Source organism: Acartia tonsa, chromosome 10 (assembly GCF_053477335.1).
Source record: "Acartia tonsa isolate MP-2025a chromosome 10, ASM5347733v1, whole genome shotgun sequence".
Lineage (NCBI taxonomy): Eukaryota > Metazoa > Arthropoda > Copepoda > Calanoida > Acartiidae > Acartia > Acartia tonsa.
The window spans coordinates 14,326,071-14,353,448 of NC_137269.1; the positions used below are offsets into that span (position 1 = coordinate 14,326,071).

At 36.9% G+C, this 27,378-nt stretch overlaps 1 protein-coding gene across 1 annotated transcript in view; it reads right to left on the reverse strand.

The window, feature by feature from the left end:
* LOC145329472 (sodium-dependent phosphate transport protein 2A-like) overlaps positions 1 to 27,378 on the reverse strand; it is a 43,765-nt gene that overhangs the window by 5,541 nt on the left and 10,846 nt on the right. The window contains exons 6-11 of the mRNA XM_080173637.1: positions 20,618 to 20,714; positions 9,004 to 9,098; positions 8,414 to 8,547; positions 7,083 to 7,145; positions 5,179 to 5,220; positions 3,927 to 4,082 (exon numbers count right to left, since the gene is read on the reverse strand). Of these exons, the coding sequence (XP_080029763.1) occupies positions 3,927 to 4,082; positions 5,179 to 5,220; positions 7,083 to 7,145; positions 8,414 to 8,547; positions 9,004 to 9,098; positions 20,618 to 20,714 (587 nt within the window). The remainder of the gene's footprint in view (positions 1 to 3,926; positions 4,083 to 5,178; positions 5,221 to 7,082; positions 7,146 to 8,413; positions 8,548 to 9,003; positions 9,099 to 20,617; positions 20,715 to 27,378) is intronic.

The following is a 27,378-nucleotide window of genomic DNA, read 5'->3' on the forward strand; positions in this document are numbered from 1 at the left end:
TTAACTCTCATAAAATTTAGCTCATTCATAGGCCAGGAGAAAAGATTTTAGCTGCAGCCGTTTGCAGCCGTTCATTCTAGAAAGTTTTAAAATTTGCTGGTTGAATTTTGAAAACTACAATTTTATACGTAAGTTAATAATTTGAGTTGCGCATTTTTTTTTCAAATAAACCTAATATTATATGTGTAAATGTGACAACTTTGTATACTCTCATTTTTTTTCTCTCTCTCTCTCTCTCTGCCTCTCTCTCTCTCTCTCTCTCTCTCTCTCTCTCTCTCTCTCTCTCTCTCTCTCTCTCTCTCTCTCTCTCTCTCTCTCTCTCTCTCTCACTCTCTCTCTCACTCTCTCTCTCTCTCTTTCTCTCTCTTTCTCTCTCTTCCTCTCTCTTTCTCTCTCTCTCTTTCTCTCTTTCTCTCTCTCTCTTTCTCTCTTTCTCTCTCTCTCTTTCTCTCTCTCTCTCTCTCTTTCTTTCTCTTTCTTTCTCTCTCTCTCTTTCTTTCTTTCTCTCTCGCTTTCTCTCTTTCTTTCTCTCTCTCTTTCTTTCTCCCTCTCTTTCTCTCTTTCTCTTTCTTTCTCTCTTTCTTTCTCTCTCTCTCTTCTTATAATTCTCTCTTTCTGTGTGTGTGTGTGTATGTGTTAGTTCATAAGTGTTGATGCTACATAAAACTAACCCTTACATATGAAGTCCCTTAATTTATCCCCCTTCCCCATAAAAAAAAGCATTGACGTCCTTGTATTATGTCCTGAAATAGTGCAGAAATAACTAATTTTATGTTAACAAGAATGACAACATCCATAAAGCAAAGCTCTCTGAAACGGTTGGACAAACGAATATTACCATTTGTAAAGCTTTATATTAAAAACCTGTCGTATTAGCGTAAATGATAGCATACCTGTGTGTTCGATTCTTGTTACACCATGTTATACTAATGAGCGTTAAAAATGTTACCTTCTGCTGCTATGTCTGATACATGACACTAATAGTGAGAGTAGGGCGAATGACTTGGCCCATAAATAGGCGCAACTTAGTTCAATGCATAGTTGGAACTTTAAGACAAAGTTGGTGCATTCATATTAGGTATAGTTGGAAGGGGTTGCTGTTTGTTGGGCATCATTACTTAAACGTTTTTTAAGCAAACACAGGGAGGAAGGGACCATTAAACCATAAATTATACTGGTACCCAAAGCTTTATAACCCCGTAGTATTGTTTGTTGGCTCAAAACCATTCATTGAATTTTGTTGCTTGGTCCCAAATTTCTTATTAATAATGTTATTCAACCTGGTTAAATTTGTCAGGGATCTTAATGGATAAGACAAACAAGATTAACATTTCTGTAGATTAAAATTACCCATTAGTTGAAACATTTAGAAGCTTAAATATTAATAGAACTCAAATTTAATAAAGGTACCCAAAGTTTTTTATCCAGCGATAAATAAGCATAAGTTTAAAACTTTTGGTATTTGTGTGTTTAACATTCCTATTCCCCCTCCCCCCGAACTTTGTTAATTTATTATCATTATCAATATACCGTCCATTGTCTTATCCCCTGTGATCCCTGGATAAAATAAATTAATAATATAAGTTGTTGAGATATTTATATTGATTATTATGGATTTTGTCATCCTTGTTATTTATTTTCCTCAGTCTAGTTTTTTCAAACTGGGTATTTCCCCCCTCCCCAGTTAAAAATGTTTGCACGCCCTTGAACAAGAATGAAAACCATGCATCTTTATAAAGTAAAAACGCATTGAATACTAAGATTATTAGATAGTACCCTACTGTTGGAATTATTATGAAAAGTTTGAAATCGATTGGACAATTATAACTTGTCTCAATTATTAAAAGGAGCTATACGTTTTGAACGGACAAACGGATAGAACGACCGGAATTATAGAAAAGCTTAGCCTTTAACAATTGTTGCTTATGCATAGCTATACTACTATTCAGAAGTCAAAAGGGATAAGACAATGGCCAATAATTTGATGTACATCCCAAATGATGATATACAAAATTACCCCTTCTGTAGATTACAATTATTGGTTAAAATGTTTGGACACTCAACTTTCAGAACCAAACAATCAAAATTTAATAATAAGTCCCCAAAGTCAATAAATAAGAAAAAGTTATTATAAGACTTTGGGGACTAAAGTAATAAACAGCCCAATGCCCCCTCCCTCCCAAACTACTATACTGCTTTTTCCAGAGAGAGAGGGGACAATGTGTTTAATACAAAAGTCCCCAAAGTTTTATAAAAATGTTTTCTAATTCCTTGGCTTTTCAACTTTAGGGGGCTTTAGTTAATTTTGATTAGTTGTTTCATTGAGTTGAGTGTTCAAACGTTTCAACCAATAATTGTGAAATGAAGTTCTGTAGGTTAAAAAAAACCGCGAAAAATACACCAAAGCCACATGAAGGAGTGGTTAGAGGTAAATTGTACATAAGAGTAAAGTTGCTTAAAATTTAAAAATATGAAATTGTTCTTTTGGTGTTGAAACTGTAAAATGAAGTTTGGTAGTAATTTATAAAAAAAATCCGCGAAAAATACACCAAAACCACATGAAGGAGTGGTCAGAGGTTAATTGTACATAAAAGCAAAGTTGCTTAAAATTTAAAAATATGAAATTGTTCTTTTGGTGTTGAAACTGTAAAATGAAGTTTGGTGGTAATTTTTTTTAAATCCGCGAAAAATACACCAAAACCACATGAAGGAGTGGTCAGAGGTTAATTAAACATAAAAGCAAAGTTGCTTAAAATTTAAAAATATGAAATTGTTCTTTTGATGTTGAAACTGTAAAGTGAAGTTTAGTAGTAATTGAGAAAAAAAATCCGCGAAAATTCCCCCAAAACTGAGTATACAAAAATTAGCAAACTTTTAGTTTTTGCATAGATAGACATTTCATGTTTTACAATTTTTTCTCTAAAACCAATAGTTTTTGAGTTATTGAATTTTGAACCGTTTTGGCCAATTCTGGCCCACTGTGCAGTGGCATGAACAGCGATTCATCAATGGGCGTGAAGGCTTGAGGAGATGAAAAAATGGGAATGCAGTCTTTTCAAACTTTATTTTAGGGGATGTTGACATTCCCATACATCTCGCAACTGCCCACTTATTAAATCAACCGTAACTAAGAAAGTGTGGTTTGTCACATGCCATTTTAAAGTCAAAGGTACACTAATAACCTCCTTTAGAATAACAAAAGTTATAATTCAGGAATCTCAAGGGATAAGATATTGAAATATAAATTGATATTTGTGATCTCCAATGAAATTAAACAAAACTTATGTATGATAATATTATGGGTTAAAAAGTTTAGACGGTGTTCATTTGAACAACCAAATCAAGACTTAAGAATTGAGAACCTTAAGTTTTAAGCCAATAGATGTTTTTTTTACTTATTAAACTTCATAAATTTGATTTACTTTGCATGGTTTATTTTTCAAAACTCTCAGTTGCCATGCTAAAATTTGTTTTTCCTGGGAGGTGATATCATATTTTTATTGCAGCAAGATTGCAATTTAAAATTATTAATTATTGATACAAAATGAAGTGTTATTCTTTCTATTAGAAAATATGAAAAACTGATATATCCCTGCGGGGCAATAGATCTACATTCTTAACCCTGAAAGGCAATATATAACTCGACATAACAAAATTTTTATTAGATGGCCAAATTTTATTGTGCTTTCCCTCAAAGTACCTAGCGAGCACAGAAACCATCCCCACCACAATATTGAAATAAATTAAAAATAAAAATTGAAGGGGTGGGTATTTCTTTCCTTAAACCTTATATCTGCGGAACCCTATGGCCTATCCCACGTTGCCTTTATACCTTCCACATCCCTTCTTTCATTTCAAAATTTGGGGGAAATCGCAAATTTGATAGATAACGCTGTAAGGAAATATTTAAATTATTTGACCCTTACCTTGAGTAGAGAGTTGAGTAGCTTGACAATAAGAAGTAGACAGATAGTGAGGAAGGTGAATGAGATAACAAAGACAATGATGCCCAAGTACATGTCGGGGATGGAGTCAAAATTCAGCAAAAAGTTGCACTTTGCCTCAGACAACTGTTCGTCGCTCTAAAAAAGTTTTAAATGTGAAAAAAATATGTAGATATAGATTTCTAAAATTTGTTTTGAGCATTTTTAGTAGTAAAAATATTGTACATATCCTATTTTCCATGTATCAAAAATATAAATAATTAAATGCCTAGCCGTAGTTTCCAAAAAAATGATATATAATTGACATTTTTTATTTAATATCTTATTAAACAAATATTAATATAATATTTATTAATAACAAAACTTTGTTTGCATTTTTATTACATTTTCTTTTTTATGTTTTTACATATAAGTAACAGGATGTCTCTGTGTTTGAATTTCTGTAGCTTAAGATTTCGCTAATCGGTGGAACGGAATGGATTTTAAGTAAAGATTCTTACAGGTCCAGGAAAGGTACATAACTATTTTGGGGTAGCGTATCTTTGCCCTCCCAAGAGAAATCGTAACTGGAAACCCCCACTCCTCATTTAAAAAACTAAGTATTTTCTTTTTTATAATAATAAATGTTGAAAGAGGTAGATCCCTTACCCCCCCCCCCCCTTAAGGCCTCTAGATGCGCATTCGCTTATATAATAAAAAGTGTACCAATGACTGTTTGTCCTATTTATAATTCTATTATGCCTTTCAAAGAAGATTTAGAATGGCTTCATGCTAGTTTATGGAAAGGATCATAAACCATTCGAATGTTCAAATGGTTTATGGCTTAAAATTTCATGTACGAACTAGTGAATTATCATTATCATTTTTTGGAGGAAAAAATATATATATATATTATCTAATAATCTAATTTATAATTCTTACAATATAAAGTGGATAATTAGATATATACAATATGAGAAGAAGAATAAGAAAAGCAGAAAATTCAGGAATTTTCCAACTTTTTAAACAAAAAGCGGCTACCAACAAAGATATCCTCCCCAAAATTAGATAAAACTTTTCCAGAACCCATAAAAAGCACTTTTTAAAATAAAATACATTGTGTCTATTATTTTTTTAATTGAAGGATATTCTATGATCAAGGACTAAACGTCATTTTGTCAATATTTCGTGCCAAGGGCTACGCTTTTATGAATGATGCCATCCTTATTTTGGTAAGATAAATTTGAATTCTCACCATGGGTATTGAAGTATTGTAGGCAGATTTATCGCAGTAAACCTAAAAAATAACAAGATTATTTTCATTGAAAACTTTTAGTAGTGCGAATGGGGCGTTTGTCCAATATTATGGTATGGAGACCGCTCTTCTATGAGTACTACTAAAATCCTACTTTTACTGCAATACACATAGACATTCTCATCGTCGGTTCATCTATTTAGAATGCTTATCCCTCTATTCCCACAAGTATAATACGAATTTGGTTGAGCTGGTGGTAGCTCAACAAAAGACCCACGCGAAGTATTATATTGCTTTAAACTAAGAATAAATGGTTGGTTTTGATATTCGGTCGGAACTATATAAGCATATTAAGTACTAAGGAAGAAAAATGAGTTTATAAAGTGTATTTACATTACAAGTGAATAAGTTAAGTATGCAAATATTTACAGGATAATTGATAATAAACATAAGTAGTGTAGGACAGAAAAGTGCCCTAAGTCCCAAGCATTGAATTGTGCTAAGTGTTAGAATTCTAACATAAGGCCTAAGCTCAATTCATGCTAAGTACTGAGGGTCCTAAATTTAAACTACAATGCATGCCAAACAACTAAGTCATTACCTTTTAAAGCCAGAAGAACTTGATGGTAGGAGAGTCAATAAATAACTAACTTATTTTAAGAGGTGCATGCTATAACATCAACTTATAATAAGGATCTAAGCGTTTGTCTGTTTAATAAAATGTCTGTATGTTAACTTGTGACGTAAATCAGGCATGGTTGTAGGCATACATACTTGTACTAAATGGTTACATGAGTACTTTAACAATAAATATAATGTTTTTAATAAACATATAACATTAATGAATCACATACAATTTACCATGATTAGGCTAGCATTACCCATATATGGTATTATATTGGTAAAGATAGGCCTATGAATGCATAAAAGTATACAAATAATGCCTCGGGCCTAGCTAAAGTAATTGTGTCTCGTGCCTGAGTTTTACTTGATAATTACAGGGGCACATCAATCAAATATTTAGATTCTACTCTTATATAGTGTTAACTTTATATCAAACATAGGTAGATAGTCTGGATGCGAAGCATTTCTGTAAAAGTCTTATTCGTACGTTCAAAGAATTTGAAAATTGGGGATCGCATCTCCACTTTCGCTTTTTCTTTGGATAAGAGCTATATGTTCTTTTATGTTTAAAAATTAGAAGAAAAAACTGCCAAGGGAGCCAAATTTGTAATTTTAGACAGAGTGGCAAAAAGACATCCTACTAATTTATGCTTATAGAATAAAATATTTTTTTTATGAAATGTGCCCAAATAATGGCAGAATGCTATGAATGGAAATATTTCTAAAGTAAAAAAGCACTTACATAAATAAAACTAGCTTTATACGTAAAAATATATTTGTGCATTGGCAAAATTTGACACTTTTCGAGCAAATGTCGCTAAATTTATGCAAAATTTAAGACTAGTTTTTAAATATCAAGGTATCTTTGCAAAGAGGGAGAGGACAATGGCTCTTGTATATAATTTCATCACTTTTCTTCCAACCCTTGTTTTTATAAGCTACCAAAAGTAGATTTAATTTTGTCAGATTCGTTTATTGTTCATTTTCCTTTAGTGGTATTCAAAAATAAAACAGGTTTGTGGGAATAACAGGGAGGGGTTACAAATTATACTGCTACCTAAAGTCTTATAATCAAGTTATTCTATTCGTTGGCAAAGAGACATTGAGTACTTTACTTGAATTATCAATTGTTACTCCAAACTCCAAAAATTAATTGTCTCCAAACTTTCTAACTAATAATTTCAATCTAACGGCTGTTTCATTTTGTTTATCATAATTAGGGATGTGCCTTAATTAAATCGCCCATTGTCAAATCCCTTATGATTCCCCGGTTAACTAACCTTTAACAATCTCTGTTCATGACATCCTCCCAGAGCCCAACATTTCAGTACAGATTTGTCAATCTTAAATAAATAAATTATAATTAATTATTTACAAAATAAATTTTATCTACAAAATAAATTTTACTAATGCAATTTTTTTGTCTTTCATAGCACGGTCGGTATACAACTGCGACGTTGCTTTACCTAAATGTGCATGAAGTTTTGTATATTTTCATGGTAAAAAGTTGTTTTCTTAATTGATATTGTTATTCATTTTTATTATTGCAAAATTACATAAAAATAAAAGTTTTCAATTTTAAAAGACATTAGGTTAGGTTCAATGAAGAAGGAATTAATATGCATATATAGTTAAACCCAGCGGGTTTTAGAACTAGAAGTTTACATATAGTCTAGCACATTTACAAATCGGCAAAATAATACAAAATTTAATACACAAATTTAGTTTTTTTAAAGTTTGCAATCATAATGTACAAATTTATGTACTTTGTAACCCCATAACTCAATTGCCCCTATTCAATATTGAATGTCGAAGAACTTGGACATAGTCAGCAATTTTAATCAATAATGGCGCCTTCCCTTAAAATGAATATCGAGCACTGAACCCACTCCCATCATTTTGAAATAATCTCAGTATGTATTTCCTTCAACAAACTGTATATTACGAGATAGTGGCCGCTCCCCGAGATGAAGGGGCTCTGTATTCTAAGGGGTAAGTAAAGTGGCAGAAAAATAGCCTAAATCCATCCCCATAGCCATAACCGAAAACCTGAACAGGACCTATGTAAAGCTTCTCTAAAATTGAGATCTTTAATCGATTTAGTGATATTAAAATCTTAAGCTTCATAAAAAAATCTTGCTACTCTAAATGATAGTATAGGATACTTCAAAAGTAATGCATTCATTTAAAAGTTTATAACTGTAGTAAAAGTACTTTCCTCAAAGTTTCGCGGAAAAATTACCCAAATTCTTTTTGAATTAACTTACTGTCAAATGAATGAATGAGTCAAGCCTAATAAATATGTTTTTGCATATAAGTTAAAGATTCAAAACTTTTAAAAATATTTTAATTACCAAAACCAAAATGAAAGACAAATTAAATAATTGGAAGTCTTAAATGCGAACGGCTTGAATTTGTATAAAATATGCAAAAATTCAATAGTTTACAATATAAGTTCTTTCCCCATAGACAGACCAATCATAATTATTAATAGAGTTGCTACGCTTTTAAAAGTTTATAACGCCTGCAATTATCTAATAAGTTTGTTGTTTGTTTTATCAATTATCAAAAATCCTCCAAAATATTTTAGGTTGCGATGTTTCGTGATTACCTGGATGACTTTTTTGGTCAGAGGTTTAGTGACAGCACCCAGTAGGTTTACATTGGCGAGAGAACTGGCAGTTGAGGAACCGGTTTGGGCCTGCAGATGTTCAGTCAGCCAGCCGGTAAGATGGTACATGTACCCTAAAACAAAACATTTTTAGACATTGTCATAAATAAAGTCAAAATCAAACCTTTTTTGCTACAATATTCATACTTTGTAGTTATACCTTTAAAAAGGAGAGGTTGCTTTCCCTTAAAGTACCCATCGAGCACTGAAAGATCTTTCCTCCTAGTTTTCACAGAAATGAAAATATGGGTAGCCGGAGGGTGGGGATCTTCATCTAAGCCCAACCCTTAGGGGTTGCGTAACCCTCCTGGGCTACCCAATAAATTAAATAACCGAAGTAATAAACGAACAAACGGAAAACTAGCCCCTCCTTATTCAATTTATTTCAAAATAATAGAAAGAAGAAAGCCCCAAGGAGTGTTAGACCTCAAAATTAAAGTTTAGCCGTACAACAAATTGAAAAAATGGAAGGTGGTTTCTGTGCTTGACTAGGCACTTTGGGTGAAACCGCCAGGACCTGAAAGTTTTACCTGTACACACTTCAATAGTAAGAAGTACCAGAACACTGAGCCAATTAAAACAGTCATGCACAGTAGCACCTGCAAATGCTCTCTCAAATTGATCCCTGAAAATAAAAGTAATTTTAATACTGTATGCCCTTTCGATGTTAAAAAACCTTCTAGCCTTTCGTGTGCAGACATACAAATCACTAGAACGTCTACAGGTTATATTCTAAAACTTACAAACGGAAAGACACACTGATAGACATACAGATAGACATACAGGCATACAGACATACATAAATAATGGAGTAATTATTTTCTTGCATGATCATTGTATAAAGTTTACAATAACTATGTACTATGTGATATTATAATGAACATGCCTAAATTTTTCTCTAACACCCAATATTAATGTATATTTAATTAATTGTTCTTATCAATTTTCTATTTTGTAAATTGTGTACTATTGAAAACTATGATTGTAAAATATTTAAGCTTTTATTTAAATATTAATACATGTACATTATTATAAAGAAATTCCAGAAAAAACTAGCATACCTAAATAATAAAGCATGTAAAATACTACATACCACTTAAGTAGAGTATATTTTTTACAAAAAGAATAGTTATTTCTCGCATACGGCACCTCGGGGCTAAAAATACTGGTTTTAATCTTATAATTGTACATTCTATATCCGCGGAAAGCCAAATATATAATACGATGCTAGACATAGTTTTTTCGTATGGATGAGAACCGGTTCCTATCCACCGGATTCGAATGAATATGAGAAAAATATTTTAAAAATATTTAGAAATATTTAGGGAAAAGGCTCTACTTTTAATTTTAATTAAATATAAAAAGGAAAAAATGAGAGAGGGTAACGTTATTTAGTGGTGGTTATTTTTCCCAAAACTGTTATAACCTTCCCTGGACCTATAAGAAGCTTTAATGTAAAGGAGAACTAAAATATCGGCCCAACAGATCAATCGCTATAGACGTATAGAAAGGCAGACATCAAATTACTTTTATAAAATAATTTCAAAGCATCAATCTAAATGTTCTTAGAACTGAAACAAAGACAAGGTCATAATAAATTGTGGGTTAAAAATAGATAAACTACACAGGGATAAAGTTATAGGACAATGAGGATGAACATCAGATATTAGAGTAAAAGTAGCGGGGGGTAAGCTATGTGTAACTACGCCCACAGGGCGGGCACCCTGTCCCGTTTTTATGATGAACAATTGTAACTATATAAAATATTAAATTAAAATATTAAATTATTGGGGGTTGGGGGGGGTACTTCCACCATCCCCCCCCCCCCTACTACCCAATTTTAAGCTTCCATAGGCAGCAACTAGTTTTGGGGGTACGGAGTATTCATTTATCTTTCCCTTCTCTTTAGCTCTATAAACTACGCAATAATAAAAAGTAATGTCTAACAGGACATAAAGTGAAATACAAAATGTCTTTTTTATTTGACAGGGCCGGGAAATGTCTTCTGAAAAACATAGAAAGTCGACCCTCTACTCTTAATTTCAATAAGAAAAAAAAAATTATGGGTGGCTTTTTTCTAGGGGAAGATTATTTTATATAAAAAATTGTAGAGTTGGATACAATTACTTATTTCCATTGATCTAACTCTGAATAAATAATTTCTAGTCTAGCCTGTCTAAACGATTTGTGATTAACAAGCCTGATTTGTCATACTAATTGGAGAGTCATACTTTTACAGTTTTGTGGTATCCGCCTAGGGTAAATGGCAGACACCAGAGTTCGAATAAAGACTACGGCAGTGTGAACAGACGTGGACACCTTACTATAGAGAAGCTACGCTTCTCTAGCATTCACTAGACAAGAATCAACATCTATTTCAGTTGTCACTTTATTGAAGGTTTAAAGGATACTAAAGCTATATACAACAAACAATAACTACATGGATAGGAATAAATGATCATAACATAAAAGCATTATAATACATATACAATAGTCAGTTTGGGCAATCATGATTCCCCATCCCTGGAAAGGGTGGGGGGAATTAAGAATACAGTTAGCCATAATATAAATACATATGGATTAGGAATAAAGATGGTTAAAGATAAATCATACAGTAAAACATAGATAATTGCAATGGTTAGGTAGATGGCTATCCCTGTCTGGGGCAGGCAGGATAGCCCATGGAGTAGCACAATAGGTAGATAAGCATAGAGGGGTTGAGTGGTAGGTCTGGGTACTAAAGAGGGAAGGTTTGATGATTACTTGTGACAACAACAGTCTGTGTGGGGGTGATTCTATCAGGTGAGGGCAGGTTTAGATCCTTTATCCTCAGGGTTGAGGTGGTGCTGATAACTTGGTGGTTGAAGGGGAAGGTTCCGGTGCTTAAGATGGGAGAGGGAGGGGTAACACCCCTCCCTCCATTTGCAGGACAACTGAGAGATAAAATCAGTACCGTTATCTGACATCTTTTCAGGTGGCTTCATAATTGTAGAATAACAGGATTTAACTAGGTGCGTAGCATCACTATAATGTCTTGGTTTCTGCATGGTCCAGAGCTGCCGCATACCACAACTCTCCCCTCGGAAGGCTGGAGGGGTTGTCTGCACCGCCAGACTTCCGACAGTGGTTGCGGCCTTCAGTTTGTTGTCCTTGTGGAATGGGTCCGCCAGGATACCAGTTGCTGGACGGTGGTGGACTCCAGCCCTCCCCAGGTCTAACGGAATCGGCTATATCTGCTGGAGTAGCTGGTCCTGTTGGATCTTCTGGCCGTTGGATGTGTACCTCTGAGGCCACCCTGGCAACCTCCAGGGGTGGCACAGCACATGAGGGGGCTTGGACCAACAGCCGCCTGGTATACACCTCTGCAGGTTTCTCCACTGGGCTGGTGGTCTCCATCGTGTTGGTCACCTTGCTGCTGGCAGGCTGGCTACTGGATGCAGGCGCAGTTTCTTCGCCCTCGGGGCTGGTCAGGTTCATTCGGCTTCCAGGGTCTCTGTCAACGCGGGCAGGTGGTGGTTGCCATACTGTAGGAGCGTTGCCTCCTTCAGGCTCATTCTGGACATTGGCAGGGTGGTGCATGGCAGTCCGACCTGCGGGGTAGGGAAAGGTAACAGTCCACCCTTTATGCCGGAGGCTGTCTTGGATCTGCAAGGGTGGCTCCGCTCTAGTTGGCTGGGAGACAGGCCCATCCACGGACACTGCTGCTAGTGGACTGGAGGCACAAGGCTCCGGATTTCCTCCCCTAGCCTGAAGGGGTCCAGGCACATTGTCTCCATCTTGGGTAGACATAATTGTTGGGGATCCTCTACTTCTATGGTTAGGCTCGGCACTTGGCGCATCTAGTTGTGTTACTCCCCAGGCAGCGGTCAAAGCTTCTTCAGTTTGGCTGGTAATGGCTGATACCCTGGCTCCTGGGGCAGATGCAGGGGGCGCAGGCAAGTTTGGCCCAGCCCAAACTTCCTGGTACACCAGTGCAATACAATTACCCTGGCTTGGTTGAGGGAGGTAGACAGCTGGATGCAGTTGAGGGTGAGGGACAGCTGGACTCTCCCTGCTGGCTGGGGGCTCTGGCTGGCTGGGGGTGACGGGTGTCACCCCTTCCTCTGGGGCTGCGGGCTCATTCCGGGGTCCAGGTATCTCGGTGGCGGCGACGGTTGTCGCCCCAGGCACCAGTGTGGGGGCGCTGGATAGCACCCCCCAGTCTTCACAGGGGTCCAGGTCTCTCGGTGGCGGCGACGGTTGTCGCCCCAGGCACCAGCGTGGGGCGCTGGATAGCACCCCCCAGTCTTCACAGGTGGCGGCGACGGTTGTCGCCCCAGACATCAGCTTGGTGGTGCAGGGAAGCACCTCTCGTTCCTTCCAGGTGGCGACGCCGGTTGGCGTCCCATACATCGACTCAGACTCGCTGGCTAGCGCCTCTTGCCTCTCCCACTCGGCGGCCGCCAGGGCCTCCCCGTACACCGTCCCGGTGGCGCTGGGTAGCGCCCCTCGGCTCTTGCTGGGGGTGACAGGGGTTACGGACACCGGTCCCCTGTGGTTGCGGCTGAGGTCCAGGCCAACCTGGTTGGGTTCAGCCGCTCCTCCCAGCACGTTGATCCTGGCCACCATGGTCCCAATCTGAGACACAGACTCCTGGGTAGCCGCGGCCCCAGCGGCGGCAGCTAGTTGGGGTGACGGCTGGGCATCTCCCTCCAGGTGGACCTGGGTGGCAGACTGGTTGCATGCAGGTTGTTGGGCGGCCTGGTGTTTCTTCATTGCCCGGTCCCAACCGGTTCTACACTTGGCGGCTGTGTGGCCGTTGAAGCGGCAGCGCCCCTTCGTCCAGCTGGGTCCCATCAGGCCGGCTTCCCCAGGGTGTATCAACCTGCCAGGTCTCTCCTCCTCCAGTTGGGGCACCAGCTGACAAACAGGGTCTCCCCTACTAGGGGTCAGGCGGTGCTGGGCTGCTTGTGGTGGCTCCTTGGTTACATTCAGCCTCCTCCCCATACACACAGGTTCCTTCCATCCAACAGCGGCTCTCCTCCCCTGGGTGGCGAGGCCAGCCTCGGCCTTAGCTTCTGCAGGTGCTTCTCCACATGAGGGATCCTGCCTCTGGGTATGCCAGGTGGTTGGTAGCAAAGGCTGTTGATGGTGCCAGTCGGAAAGGGGGCTATGATCTCTGGGGGGTACCTGTGGCCAGTGTGTGGACAGGTACCCACAGGTGGACCAGCAAGGCCCAGAAGATGCCATACTGATGGTAGCCTGAACTGTATTCCGGACTGTCAGCAGCCTGTTGGTAGCCACCTGAGTTGGGCCAGAGTTGCCAGCTGGTATTGCGTCCCTGCCAGGCTCCGTCAGCTGCTGGTGGGGAGCCCCTGCGGTGGTTCTGGTTTTGGCAAGGGGTGGCCTTCTTATTGACTTCCCTAGTTGGAGCTCTGCATCCTGGTGGGCCTCCATCTTCAGCAGCATGGGGGAACTTGGCTGGGACATGTGCAGTGGTTCAACAGAGTAGCGGCATCTGGTCTTGGAGTGTGGGGGAACAGCCTCACTGCTGCTGGTCAACCCTGCTCCCTCCGTGCTGGGTAAAGTCTTCCACTGCAGCAGGTCACCAGTCCCCATCCTTAGGCCGGTCCCCAGTCGTTCCATGCCTGGGGGCTCCCAGGGAGGCTTGGGTGGCGGCTCCCCCACCCCCAGGTACGCGTCGGGCATCTGGGTGAAGAGCCTATTCCCCTGGGACCGCTCCCCATCCTCCAGATTGGTGAGGCCAGTGCCAGGGAGGACCTTTCCACCCCAGAAACAGGTGGTACTGGCCCTAGGGCTGGGCCCCTTTGAAATCTCAGTTCTGGTAGTAGTGTCCATCTTGGGGCTGGCCACTAAGTCTCTGAAGCTTGTCACCTTCTCATTAGGCTCAGTTGCATCGTTCAACACCCCCAGGAGGACACCTACAGGTTCAGCAATCCCCAGTCCAGTATTGCTATTTCTCGTGCGTTGAGCACCAACTGAACAGGAGCGGTGCAGCGGACATTCAGTCACCCTTCCAGACAAGGGCATCTCAGGGACCAGGGGTCTGTGACCTGGCATGTGTTTGATGTTCACTGTACTCAACACAGTAGGCCAGAGTAATAACAGAAGCAGTATCGTGTATGAAGAAGCAGAGAGTGGTGGGGTACAGATGTTGGTGGTTCTGGTCCAAATGAAGACTTCTGTCCACCACAGTGTCAGCAGCAGGCCTAGGCACACAGTTAACGCCCAATCATGAATGTCTTCTATTTCCGCACGTCGGGCTAGGGGCTGCCAAGTTCTTATCTTGTAGATGTAGGAGCAGAGTAGAGTAGCCGCGCCGCAAGGGGGTTCGAGCCGGCTCACCCCTAATATAAATACTATAGCTGTGTAATTAGGGTGGTAGTCCACGTAGCCGTAGGCTTGGTCCTCCTGGCTCAAGAGTTTCTGTGGCTGGCGCGTCCCCATGATAAGTAGCAGGGGGTTGGTCTGTTGGTGCCAGCGTCTTGCTTAACTGTTGAGCCTGAGTTGTTCTCCTTTCCAGTATAGCTCTTGATTTCTGTGATAACCAGCGGATCTTAGCTTAAAGGTAAAAGGAATATGTTAGGGATCCACAGATGTCTCTAGGAGCGTATCCGCTGGTAGATATATGGATAGGTAGGCTAACTATATATATATATATATGGCTACACTCCCATATATATATATACGTGTATAAGAATATCCCCAGAGCTAGCTAGCTTTCCTCCTTGCTCCAAAAAAAAATCACGCTTCCTCTGTATAAAGTTCACAACTATGAGGTCGATGGTCCAGGTACACACCACCACTGCCCAGTGTGGGGCATCAAGTCAGGCTATGTCCACAGGGTGGGCGTACTTTCGTTCAGTTACCATATCAGTTTCCAGTGTTGTATGGTGGGGTTAGTATTCACTTACTTGTACCCATGATACAAAAAAAAACAACATTATTTATCACTTGGGTATTTATATATACATATATTTGTTTCACTAACCACTCAGCTTTGAAGTAGGGTTGGCAGGGCTAGGAGATGTTGAGGGTCTGAGCGGGTTTAAGGAACTGGTTTAGTTTTCCTTATCACACTGTAGACAGGGAGGGAGGAGCTTGCAAGTTTTTCTCCTAAAAAAATATCTCTGTTGTATGCTATAGAGTGGCCCCTCTCCTGTGTGTGTGTGTGTGTGTGTGTGTGTGTGTGTGTGCGTGAAATCTCCTTTCCGTGCAGCGCGCTTACGCACCGTCAATCCGCGCACACAGATAAAACGCGCACTTGTCCCTCAACTCGCTCTCTCGTTGGTCCGCTTTGTCCGTTGAACTTATGATATTTTCCGCACTCTGTTGCGCTACCCGTGAATGGCGCTTTGTGTTCCCGGTCGCTAGCCCCACACTACAGACGGACTTAGTCTAGTGTGGGTAGGAGGGAGGGAGCGCGTGAGGGGACGGGGGTAACTCCGTCCGTTCCCCCTGTGAGGGAGGGGGGTAACTGTGTGCTGGTGTAATAGTGCCTTTTCTTCTTAATCCTAGGCTTATCTATTATATCACCCTGATTGTATTTGCCTTCAATTGAGAGGGGCTCCTCCCTTTCCCTTGGAATAAGGGGTGTATTGTTGTTGTGCTATAGGCTTGAGGTGATTTGATTGTATATCAGGGTCTTTATTATATTACATCTAGCTTCTATTTTTGTCCTTATCACAATTGCATAACAGATTTGTTTACTAACCCTGTCCTATTTTTAGCTGTTATCACAATACACAATAAATCCAAGCCTGTTCTATTTTTAGATTTATCACAACACAACAATTTGTTTGCCAAGCTTTGCTCATAAATCTATTGTTTAGCCATCACACCAGGGTGGTAATCCCTGCACTGTGACATAATATCTGTTTTTCTAGATGGGTGGCTGCGTTGTAGCCTCTCAGGATACTTGGAGTTGACGTAGTTTTTCTCTGTTCTGGTGCACTACACTCGTATGTTGGCTCGCAGCTTGCAGCTAGGTGGCGTGTTTCAGCCTATCGGCGGCAGGGAATGTCCCGTCCTGCTAGCGCCGCTTATCCAAATCCAGCTGATGGCGGCAGGGAATGTCCCGTCCTGCTAGCGCCACTGGTTCGGATCCTGCTATCTCTTGCAGTAAAATTGGCCTATTTTCAGCCGTTTACACTTATTTGGCTTGTTTCAGCCGGTCCGCAGGCCTGTTTCAGCCTTTTGAGCGCTCAATTCTCCGTTAGATGTCGGCGCTTCTCGCGGTTCTTCGTCCAGTTTCACTTCCACAACTGCCGGATGCAGAGTTAGACTTGCTGTCCAGGGTGGGTAATTCAGGTTGCTTGTGTCAGTTTTGCCAGTTTCACTGCTGGGAGTACCTTAGCCTCAGCTGCGCGTCTGCTCTACACTTGTGGTTCGCCGTAATCTCACACAGCTGTCACCAAAAGTTGTGGTATCCGCCTAGGGTAAATGGCAGACACCAGAGTTCGAATAAAGACTACGGCAGTGTGAACAGACGTGGACACCTTACTATAGAGAAGCTACGCTTCTCTAGCATTCACTAGACAAGAATCAACATCTATTTCAGTTGTCACTTTATTGAAGGTTTAAAGGATACTAAAGCTATATACAACAAACAATAACTACATGGATAGGAATAAATGATCATAACATAAAAGCATTATAATACATATACAATAGTCAGTTTGGGCAATCATGATTCCCCATCCCTGGAAAGGGTGGGGGGAATTAAGAATACAGTTAGCCATAATATAAATACATATGGATTAGGAATAAAGATGGTTAAAGATAAATCATACAGTAAAACATAGATAATTGCAATGGTTAGGTAGATGGCTATCCCTGTCTGGGGCAGGCAGGATAGCCCATGGAGCAGCACAATAGGTAGATAAGCATAGAGGGGTTGAGTGGTAGGTCTGGGTACTAAAGAGGGAAGGTTTGATGATTACTTGTGACAACAACAGTCTGTGTGGGGGTGATTCTATCAGGTGAGGGCAGGTTTAGATCCTTTATCCTCAGGGTTGAGGTGGTGCTGATAACTTGGTGGTTGAAGGGGAAGGTTCCGGTGCTTAAGATGGGAGAGGGAGGGGTAACACCCCTCCCTCCATTTGCAGGACAACTGAGAGATAAAATCAGTACCGTTATCTGACATCTTTTCAGGTGGCTTCATAATTGTAGAATAACAGGATTTAACTAGGTGCGTAGCATCACTATAATGTCTTGGTTTCTGCATGGTCCAGAGCTGCCGCATACCACAGTTTCACGGTACTTTTCCACATTATTATTTTTTTGGGTGGGTTTAGAGTAAAACTATTCAAAAATAATATTCTAGTGTTCTCTCCTTTCTTTTTTCTTTGTCATTTTCTTTTTATTTACAATTCTCTTTTAATATAAAGTTTTTTCTTTCTCTCATTGTATGCTTCTTTGACTTTAATTAGCATTTGAAACGTTTTCCTTATATCTTTCGAACACACTTTAAGTTATAACGAAGGATAACTTGATCGGACAAGCCAATTCACAAAATTTTCAACAAACATTTCTCACTGTTCTCAAACTAGTGGCTGCGCCTGTAGCATCTTGTGGATTGAAGGCAGTAAAATAAAAACACTCCGGGATCTATGCTAAGTTACAAAGGGATCTAAAGAGGGATCTATATAATTTCGATTTACTTCTTTTTTTATAAGTCTCTGCTATTGAACTTAATCGTCCTGTATGACACTTTTTTATGTGTAAGTTGAATGTTATAATAGTTATTTCTCGCATCGTATTATAATCGGCTTTCAGCGGATATAAAATGTCCTTCGGCACCTCGGGGCTAAAAAACTGGTTTTAATCTTATGGTTGTACATTTTTATATTCGTAGAAAGCTGGATATAATACGATGCTAGACATATTTTTTTTCGTATTGATGAGAAAATACTTTGATATAAATATTGATGCACAGGAAAAAAGTCCAAGTAGGTGTTGATACAATTTAGAAGATTTTTAAAACAGTCATCATTGGAAATTAAAATCATCTAAGGTTTATTTGCAGGTCTTTTTTCAAACTAACTTATGGATTGAAAATTTATTTTATTTTCTAGTTGTAAGAAATGGCCTAAAACCATTACAAGACTTTAATTTGCATATAAAATAGCCTAGAAATATTAAGCTTTATAAACACATTCAGCCGTTTGGCCGCATCAGCCTTTAAAGTTTAAAGATTTTTGAAGATAATCGATTCCAGGAACATTTTACCGTAAACTACACCTGATACGCAAGCTTTATTAAATTTATCCAATAATAACAAAAGTTGTAATAGATGAACACTTTATAGAGTCTGTATTGGCCAAGCAAAGGTTATATATATACAAAATCCAGTTCAATCAAGTTTCTTTTAAATAAATAAAATAAAATTAATCTGGTTAATTAAAAAAAGTTAGGTAATAACAAAATAAACAAGGATGGCAACATCCATGAGAAGTGAAGCATTAAAAACATGGATGAAAATTATTACAGAGCTGGATCTTTAAGTGTGTAGCCGTTGCCGCTGCCAGAGGTACAGCCACTAACCTAATAGCTATCTTTAAATCAAATTGGCTACGCGTGGCCACGGCTATATGCGATCTTTAAATCCCAAACACTTTTTGAATTTTCAGTAAAAATATAAAAAATAATAATAATAATAATACGTAAAAACTTCAAACAGCTACAGCTACGGCTACGATTAGGGCCACGACTACGGCCACGGCAACGGCTACACATCTAAAGATCCAGCTCAGGACAAAGTGATTTTAACAGCAGATGTTCAGTAGTCATAAATTAAAAGTGAACTATTAGAAATCACGAAAACTTTCATATCTTTTTTTGTTTATATGTTTTAAAATTCATATATTGTAGCATGTCTGACAAACCAATGAACCAAGTATATTATATTAGAAATGCTTGTTGGTAAAGGGAATCTTCAAACAATAATACAACCTTCTATCTTAAATTACAGTCGAGAAAATCACTTTTCCATTATAGCCCTGAAAACTGACGGTCAGAGAAACAAAGTTATTTATGGATTAGCTTCGCTTCTAAAGATTACACTGGTACCCAAAGTTTTATAACTACGTTATTTTGTTCAATAGATTAAATACGTTGGTTAATGCCATTGAATTTTCTTAGGTAAGTTTTAAACTGGCGCTGTCTAAACCTTTCAACCAATAATATAATCTACAGAAGGTATAATTTTGTTTATCATCATTGAGTATATATATCAATTTATCTTCTATTGCCTTATCCCTTATGATCCCTGAGTACTAGTACATTCTGGAGATTAAACAGAATTGTTATTATGTTTTTAGTAAGAGTAGTGAAGTTACTTTTTAATTAGGTTCGTTCATGTGTCCATCCTACATGTTACTCTTTTGTTTATTGCATACCTTACTAGTATCCTTTCTTCTAAATTAGTCACAAAAAAAGACGATTTTCTGTCATATTCATAAATATAACATTATTTATTGCTTTCATATTGACTCTCGGTTAAGCCCGTAGAGGCCTTTAGAGGCATTTTAAGTGGGGGGGGGGGGGGGAATCGACCTCATACCACCTTAAATTTATGTTTTAATTCACTTTTTCTGTCCGTAAATCAGACCGTAACGCTACAGGGGATTTTCTTGCCTGCTTTTCCAAATAGCCGGTTGATTTTTTTTGTGAGGATGCCCTATACCAATAAGAATCTAGCATGTAATTTACTATGTCCGTCGGTTTGTCAGTCATGCTAAAAAATATAAATAACAAAAAAATATCAAGTTACACATTTCACAACATAAATATTTTTTAAAAATTTTACTCTATTTCCGTCCACGATATTTTAGTACTCATGGATGTTCCCATCCTTGTTTAATAAGCTACCAGAATTATATTAATTTTCTTATTTATTTTATTCTCGGAATGTTTAATAATATTTTGTTTTGTAGTCGTTATAATAGTACTATTTAGATTATAGGATACAATAAAACAAGGCAGATTACATTCATAGCAAAGATGAAATGAATCAGATTTTTGGCAAAAAATACTTTTCTATTTTAACTTAAATTTGCATAAAATAAATTTAACTTGTTCTCAAAAATCTTTACCTACAAACTAAATTGTCCAGAAGCGCAGCTGCTAACAAACTAGACTTACCGTTCAGCAACTTGAGAGAAAGAAACCAAAGTATTTGTCAGGGATGTTCCAATATTAGCTCCCATGATCATTGGAATTGCATACTGAACCTCCAAAACTAAAAAAAAAATTATAAAAATATGATATACACATTTGACGAGCGACAGAAATAAAAAATCTACCTTAAATCTGAAACAGCAGAAGAGAAAAACACATTTATTTAATATATGTCCCCAAGATATTACAGACAGACAGACGGACAAAGTGAGTTGTACAGTTCCTGCACATTAGTCAGCATAATCATTACCAAAAAATCTATCTTTTTTATTTCTTAAACAACATAAGAGAAAGACACATTTATATATTTTATCTATTTTATTACAGACAGACAGGCGGACAAAATGAGTTGAAAAAAAATACTGGACAGCGAGGTTCTTTGTTCTGGAAAATCTTGAAAAAAAATCAGCTTTCTATCTTGAAAAGAAGCCGAGAAATCTAGACATACACAATAAACATATTCAGGTACTTCTGTATAGGGATAAAAATTTCACGTTAACTCAAAAATTCTTTACAGATTTTTGTTTACAGTTTTTCCCTTAGTTTAACTTAACACAAAATTGCGTCCTTAAGTATTTTTCCTTAAACAAGAACAATTATGTTTATAAGTAGCGTGGCAATAATAAAATAAACATTGTTTTTGTTGAAAAATACCAAGAGAACTTTTTTAAATGCAAAATTTTTACGAAATCCTTATTCAAGTAACAGTGTGTTTGTCTGCCTGTCCCGAAGGATCTCAGGAAAGGGTCGTGGAAAGGTTTAAAACTATTTCTCATGAGTTTATAACAAGTTTCACAATATAACAACGGCCATGTTTTTTGACAGGGTGTTTTAATTGAAAACCAATGCTTTTCAAATCCGTAATTACTCAAGAAACAATTATTGTCATGTTTAAACATTTCGAGGGCTAGACGGATGGACTACAGTTTAAGAGAAACTGCGCTTTGGAAAACTAAGACATAGTTTGTCCTAATAACCTTGTCAATTAGAAAAATAAACCTCTAATATTGTGGTCAATTTGTAACAAAATCTTTTGTATATCTTTGAGTTTAAGTAAATGACGCATTTTAGAAACAATGTTTCTTTGGGCTATTACGAAAAGTACTATCGTAAGCACTGGTAGTTGTTTTTCGTATGTTTTTATTTTACTTTTGATCAGGTTAGGTTAGGTTGAAATGGAGTGCCCCGAAGATAAGCAGAAAATTAATTAAAAGGAATAAAAAAAATTGGATACAAACTTGCAAAATTGCTTAAATAGACCTACGGACTTTCTGGTGTGGATTATAGAAATGCTACGCTTTCTAAATCCTAACCATTACAGGAATCATTATACAAAGTTTAAAATCGATACAACAATTCTAACATGCCCAACTTAACAAAAACTAATTATTTACGGACAGACAGACGGTCTAATTTTAGAAAATCTTCGATTTTAAAAAGGGTAGTTAGTTATATTTGATACACCAAAAACTGCATGATTATAATTTCTGATTAACTATTCCGATTGTAATGACGTGTGTGTGTCTGTGTTTACTTCTTATAAGAAAGAATTCACTTGAGTCATTTGATGTCAATAAACGTGTCCTAAATCCCCAGATTTTTTCAATACTTGATTTTTAGAAATTGAGCGGTTAATTTGGTGCCTGTAGGTGGTCCTACCTCTGCGGGGCTGCCCATTACCCAATAAAACTTAACCTAATATTACCTAGAGTATTAAACAAACAAACAAAAACCTAACCCCCCTTCCCATATTACTTTAAATTACTTTAATAATAGGGGGGGGGGGGGGCCGGGGGGGTGAGATCAGTGATCAACAAGGTGTCTAAAGCACCGCGTGTCGATTGTTAATAATAAAACTTTTAAAAGGCATAGAGAATGTAATGCAGTTCTAATTACTAGGAACAACACATTTATATTGTATCTGGCGCCTTGGCCAAATTCTTTATGTCAATACACGTGAAAAAACCAGGGATCTTTAGGGATAAGACAATGGAGTATACATTGATATACGTCCATTATGTTGATGAACAGTAACACACTTAGCAGTTTGGTTGTTGGTTGAAAAGTTTGGACACTGCTAGTTTGGAACTTACCGATTACAATTTAATTAAAGTATCCGAAGTTCTTAAGTCAAGAAACAACATTGTTATACTGCTTTGGGTACTTAATAACATTAACAACCTTTTAATTCAATTAAACTAAATACCCTTATGCCTAGATAAGAATAAGTGCTTAAGTAAAAATGCTCTGTGTATTTTTCTATCATGCAGTTAGGAGGAGTTAATATTTCTCTTTTCTTATAGAATTTTAAGCTACAGACAGAATTTGTTTATTAATATTGTTATTCATGTATTACAATTCCTTGCTTTATTACTTTTCTGAAATAAGAAAATAATGAGGGGAGGGGGGTAAAATTAGGTGTTTCAAATGTTTAGGTGGGTAATGTAATGTTCTTTTTTAAGTTTGAGGGGGGTAAACACCCTTGGACATCTATTTATGATATATTTTTCAACTACTTTACTGTCATCAGAGAAGAAATGTTAATTTGTTGCCCCTTTCGAAAACAAAATAATCTTTAAGAAAAGATTTCAACCACCTTACTTTAATTTTAGAGTAATATATTAAGTTTTCCCTTACCATAAACAAAATAAATCTAAGAGAAGAGAAATAAATTCCCCCTTCTAACTATCATGTGAGAGTGTAAATAAGAAATAATTTTGGCGGGTGTCCAGGCGGACTAAAGTAGTTTCCTTCATGTATGCTTTTGCCATTATAATACAACAAAGTTTTTAATTACAAGGACAATGTGTATTGTGTATCAGTATATGAAAACAAGCTGAAATAATAAATAGCACAGTCCTGTAATTTAATATTGAAATAATAATTACAATGAAGCTTCTTCTGCGTCCAGGATGGGTCTAGAACTGTTTTTATGATGGGTACCCCTTAATTTTGAAAACAGTATTCTTGTTAAGACTAAAATCAAAAGTTAAGTTACGTTTTACCCCTCTCTCCCTTCCCACAAACTTAGATATACTCTAGTTATATAGAAAATACTCTAGTTAAGGAGTAGGAGCGCAAGAAAAAAACTTTTTAAAGCAGTTTTTTTAACATGTTTGCCCATAAAGTAAAATAAAAAAGTACGGTTTGTGTGTGTGTTAAATGTCTGTATGAGTTTTGTGTGTGTGTGTGTGTGTTTAATGCATATGTGATTTTCATTTCTCAAATATTCATTTTGAAATAACAGGATCTTTGTCTGTCTGTGTGTTTGTCTATGTGGGTATACTAAGGATCTAGCTAACCACTGAACCGACATGCTTTACTTTTCTTTTTCAAACTGAAACTGAATATGAAGGGTTGGGGTCGAATTCTCCCTCCCAACCTCCAGTGCCTCTAGAGGCCTCTAGGGGCGTAGCCGCTAGTGTAATTAGTATCATCCATAAACAAAGAAGAACAAATGGATAAATAAAAATTAGAGAATTTCTAAAGGAAAAAATAATGAATTTTTGCAACATAACATTCTATTTTTACTCTTATTATCTTTTGATAATATTTGTTTTTATGGTTGATAATATTTATACATTTATTAACTTGATAATTCTTGATTTACTTAAATAAGTTTTTTTAGCTATGTAGCAGTGGCGTGCGAACCGAAGGGGGCATTTGGGGCAATCGCCCCCCCTGCCCCCCCGGGGCACTTTGATTTAGGGGGGGGGGGCAAAATTTTACAAAATCTTCAAAATGCCCCCCCCCCCCTAGACAAAGTGCTTCGCACGCCACTGCATGTAGATTAAGTTTTCGGTATCAACTGAAATGTTGGAGAGAACATTTACATTTTTTCTATCAAATGTCAGTCTTATGATTATTTTAAGTTTTTTTTACTTTTATTACCCCTTCTAACACTAAGCAACTGGATGCTATGAGCGCATCCGCTAGAATATTATGTATTAGCTTATGCATGCAGAGAGAGGTAAACTTTGTTTCCACAAATAAAATTTTTATAATTCTTTCAATTCTGTCTTTGTTATTAGGAATATGTCAAATTTTTACACATTTTTATTTAATCCATATAGTCAATATAAACCTATAAAATTATATTCTTTTGGCCGATCCCTCGATACAGAAATAAGGTTCTAGACATAAGTGGATTTGTAAAAGCTTTTTATTTATTCTAATCCTATCTTTCTCTCTCTGTGACTCTCTCTTTCTCTCTCTCTCTCTCTCTCTCTCTTTCTCCCTTTCTCTCTCTCACTCTCTATCTGTCTATCTCTTTCTCTGTCTGTCTGTCTGTCTGTCTGTCTGTCTGTCTCTCTCTCTCTCTCTCTCTCTCTCTCTCTGTCTGCCTGTTTCTCTCTCTCTCTCATAGTATGACGGAGAAGGATGCACGAAAAGGTTCACCTTTAAATACCATCAAGAATAAAGGCATTTCCATAAATATAAAAGTAACAGGATGTATGTCTGAATTGATATGCTTCTCCCTTACAGTGAACCTTTCTATGGGTCCAGAGAAGGTTTAATACTTTTTTTAAACAAATGTATCTTTAATTCATATAATTTAAAACTGCTTATTGAAAAATTATGAAGTATATCTGTTTTTTTTGCTAATTTAAATTATTTTTACTTAGCTATCTCTCTATCCCTGTATGTTACATAACAAGCAAAAAGGCCTTTTTCTTTCTTTCACTTTCATTTCAGTGCAGTGTTTGTGTATGGGTGTGTGCGTGGATGTGTATGGGTGTGTGTGTGTTAAGTAGGTCAGATAATGGGTTTACTAGGACACTCCACAGGAAGGGATGGGACTTTGGGATGTAAATTAAACTGATCCCCATAACAAGTCCCCTAGTCTGTTCCTTTAAATCTTGATTGGATCGTACAAACCAGCAATATTGTCCAAACCTTCCCTCATAGAATTATGGATAATCTACATATAGAGGTATTATTATAAATGATGATGGAATTTAATCCGTAGTCTTATCCCTTAGACACCCTGAAGACAGACAGAAATATCCATCACAGCACCAGAAAGGCACCAAAATTCAAAATAAAGTAAGTCTAGTCATTCTTCTTTGTTTAGGTCAGGTTACTGAAACGTTTAAAACTTAAAGTTTATCTTTTAAAATTGATTAAGATAATTAAGATTAAACTATATGAAAACTGCATATTAATCGAAAACTGCATAATAATCTGTATATACATATAACCCTTTTCGCACTATTTAAGTATAACTTGTGTCTGAATTGAGAGTTATTATGTAAAATCTTATTTTTTTTTTGAAAAAAATAAAATTAAACAATAGAAAAAGTGCATATTAATCTGTATTTATGTATCTTGTATAATCTTTTTTTTCTCGTCATTTAATGAAATTTTTTGTCTGAATTAAAAGTTGTTATGTAAAAGGGTACCATTTTTCTCTATATTGAGATTAAACTATAGAAAAATGCATATTTATCTGTTTGTATGTATAATCTTTATTTGCACTATTTAAGACGAATTGTCAACTTACTGTATTGCTTAAGTATGTCCGTACATCTTGTAACTGGCCAAGTTAATAAATAAATAATAATTTTAGTTTAACCATGAAATTTGAAAAAAATGCCTAAAACTGAAAAAACTAAATAATTATTTTTTATATTTTCATTTTATTCATTGTTTAAAAGTTTACTGTTCTTATCTTGTAAAATTGGTTTTGAGTATTAGATATGGACATATTTACCCTTGTTGAACAATATGGCTTCCATTGTGTTTGCTCTTAGGTTTGAATAAATATAACAAGTAAAGTAATGTCCATAAGTTACTAAAAAGAAAGCAAAAACAATTTTGAATAAGAAATACACCCCTATCCCCATTTTTTAATTCTTAAAAAAAATATTTCTACCCAGCTGCGGGGGGCTCTTATCAAGCGTAACACTATCACTACAGGGTCTTATCCCTGCGGAGCTATTGTATTCTTTACTTAACCTAACCCAAAAAAGCATACAAAACTTTGTTTGTGGTCTAGGGCAATTAGATGGAAACCACCAAATTAAAGGTTTAAGCCAAGTAATCAAACTAAACTAAAAAAATGTTTCATTAAATTCAAGTATGTCAATGAATAAAGAAAAACAAATGTAAGAAAAGACTAACTTTATATTAGCTTCGCTGAGAATAATATTATTTTTGTCAAGATAAAATTTTCTCTCTCGCATACTTTTCTTGAAATAGTATAAATTTCTTTTGTTCATAGTATGAACTTTTAACAAGAATGTAATTTTTTAAAACATTGACACAGGAAAAATCAAATAAAAAGTATATAGCTAGTCCTTTTAATGTTTATTAGGTAACGTTAGACAATGGAAGTAGTTTTTAATAAAATGATAAATTTTTAAATTACCAAGCTTTCGAATTTAAAGATTATTTACCGTTTATTATCATGTACCCAACTCCCTGACAAAGTTTTATGAAAAGAATAAGCGAGGCAGAGAATATTTATTATCCATTATCGTGTATCCAAATCCCTGACAAAGTGTATGCTCCTGACCCAAACAACGTAGTATGGAAAATCACAGAGTAACTTTTCTGGTATAAATATAATCTCTCGAATTTATAAATGCCCCCCCCCCCCTCTAATAAAATATGTCTTTAAGGCCTTTACATGTGAGACTTTCCTAACCTAAGTTAACCTTTGTTAAACATTAATATCGTTTTTTTTGTGGCCTACTTTAAGTTTAAAGGAAATTGACACTTTT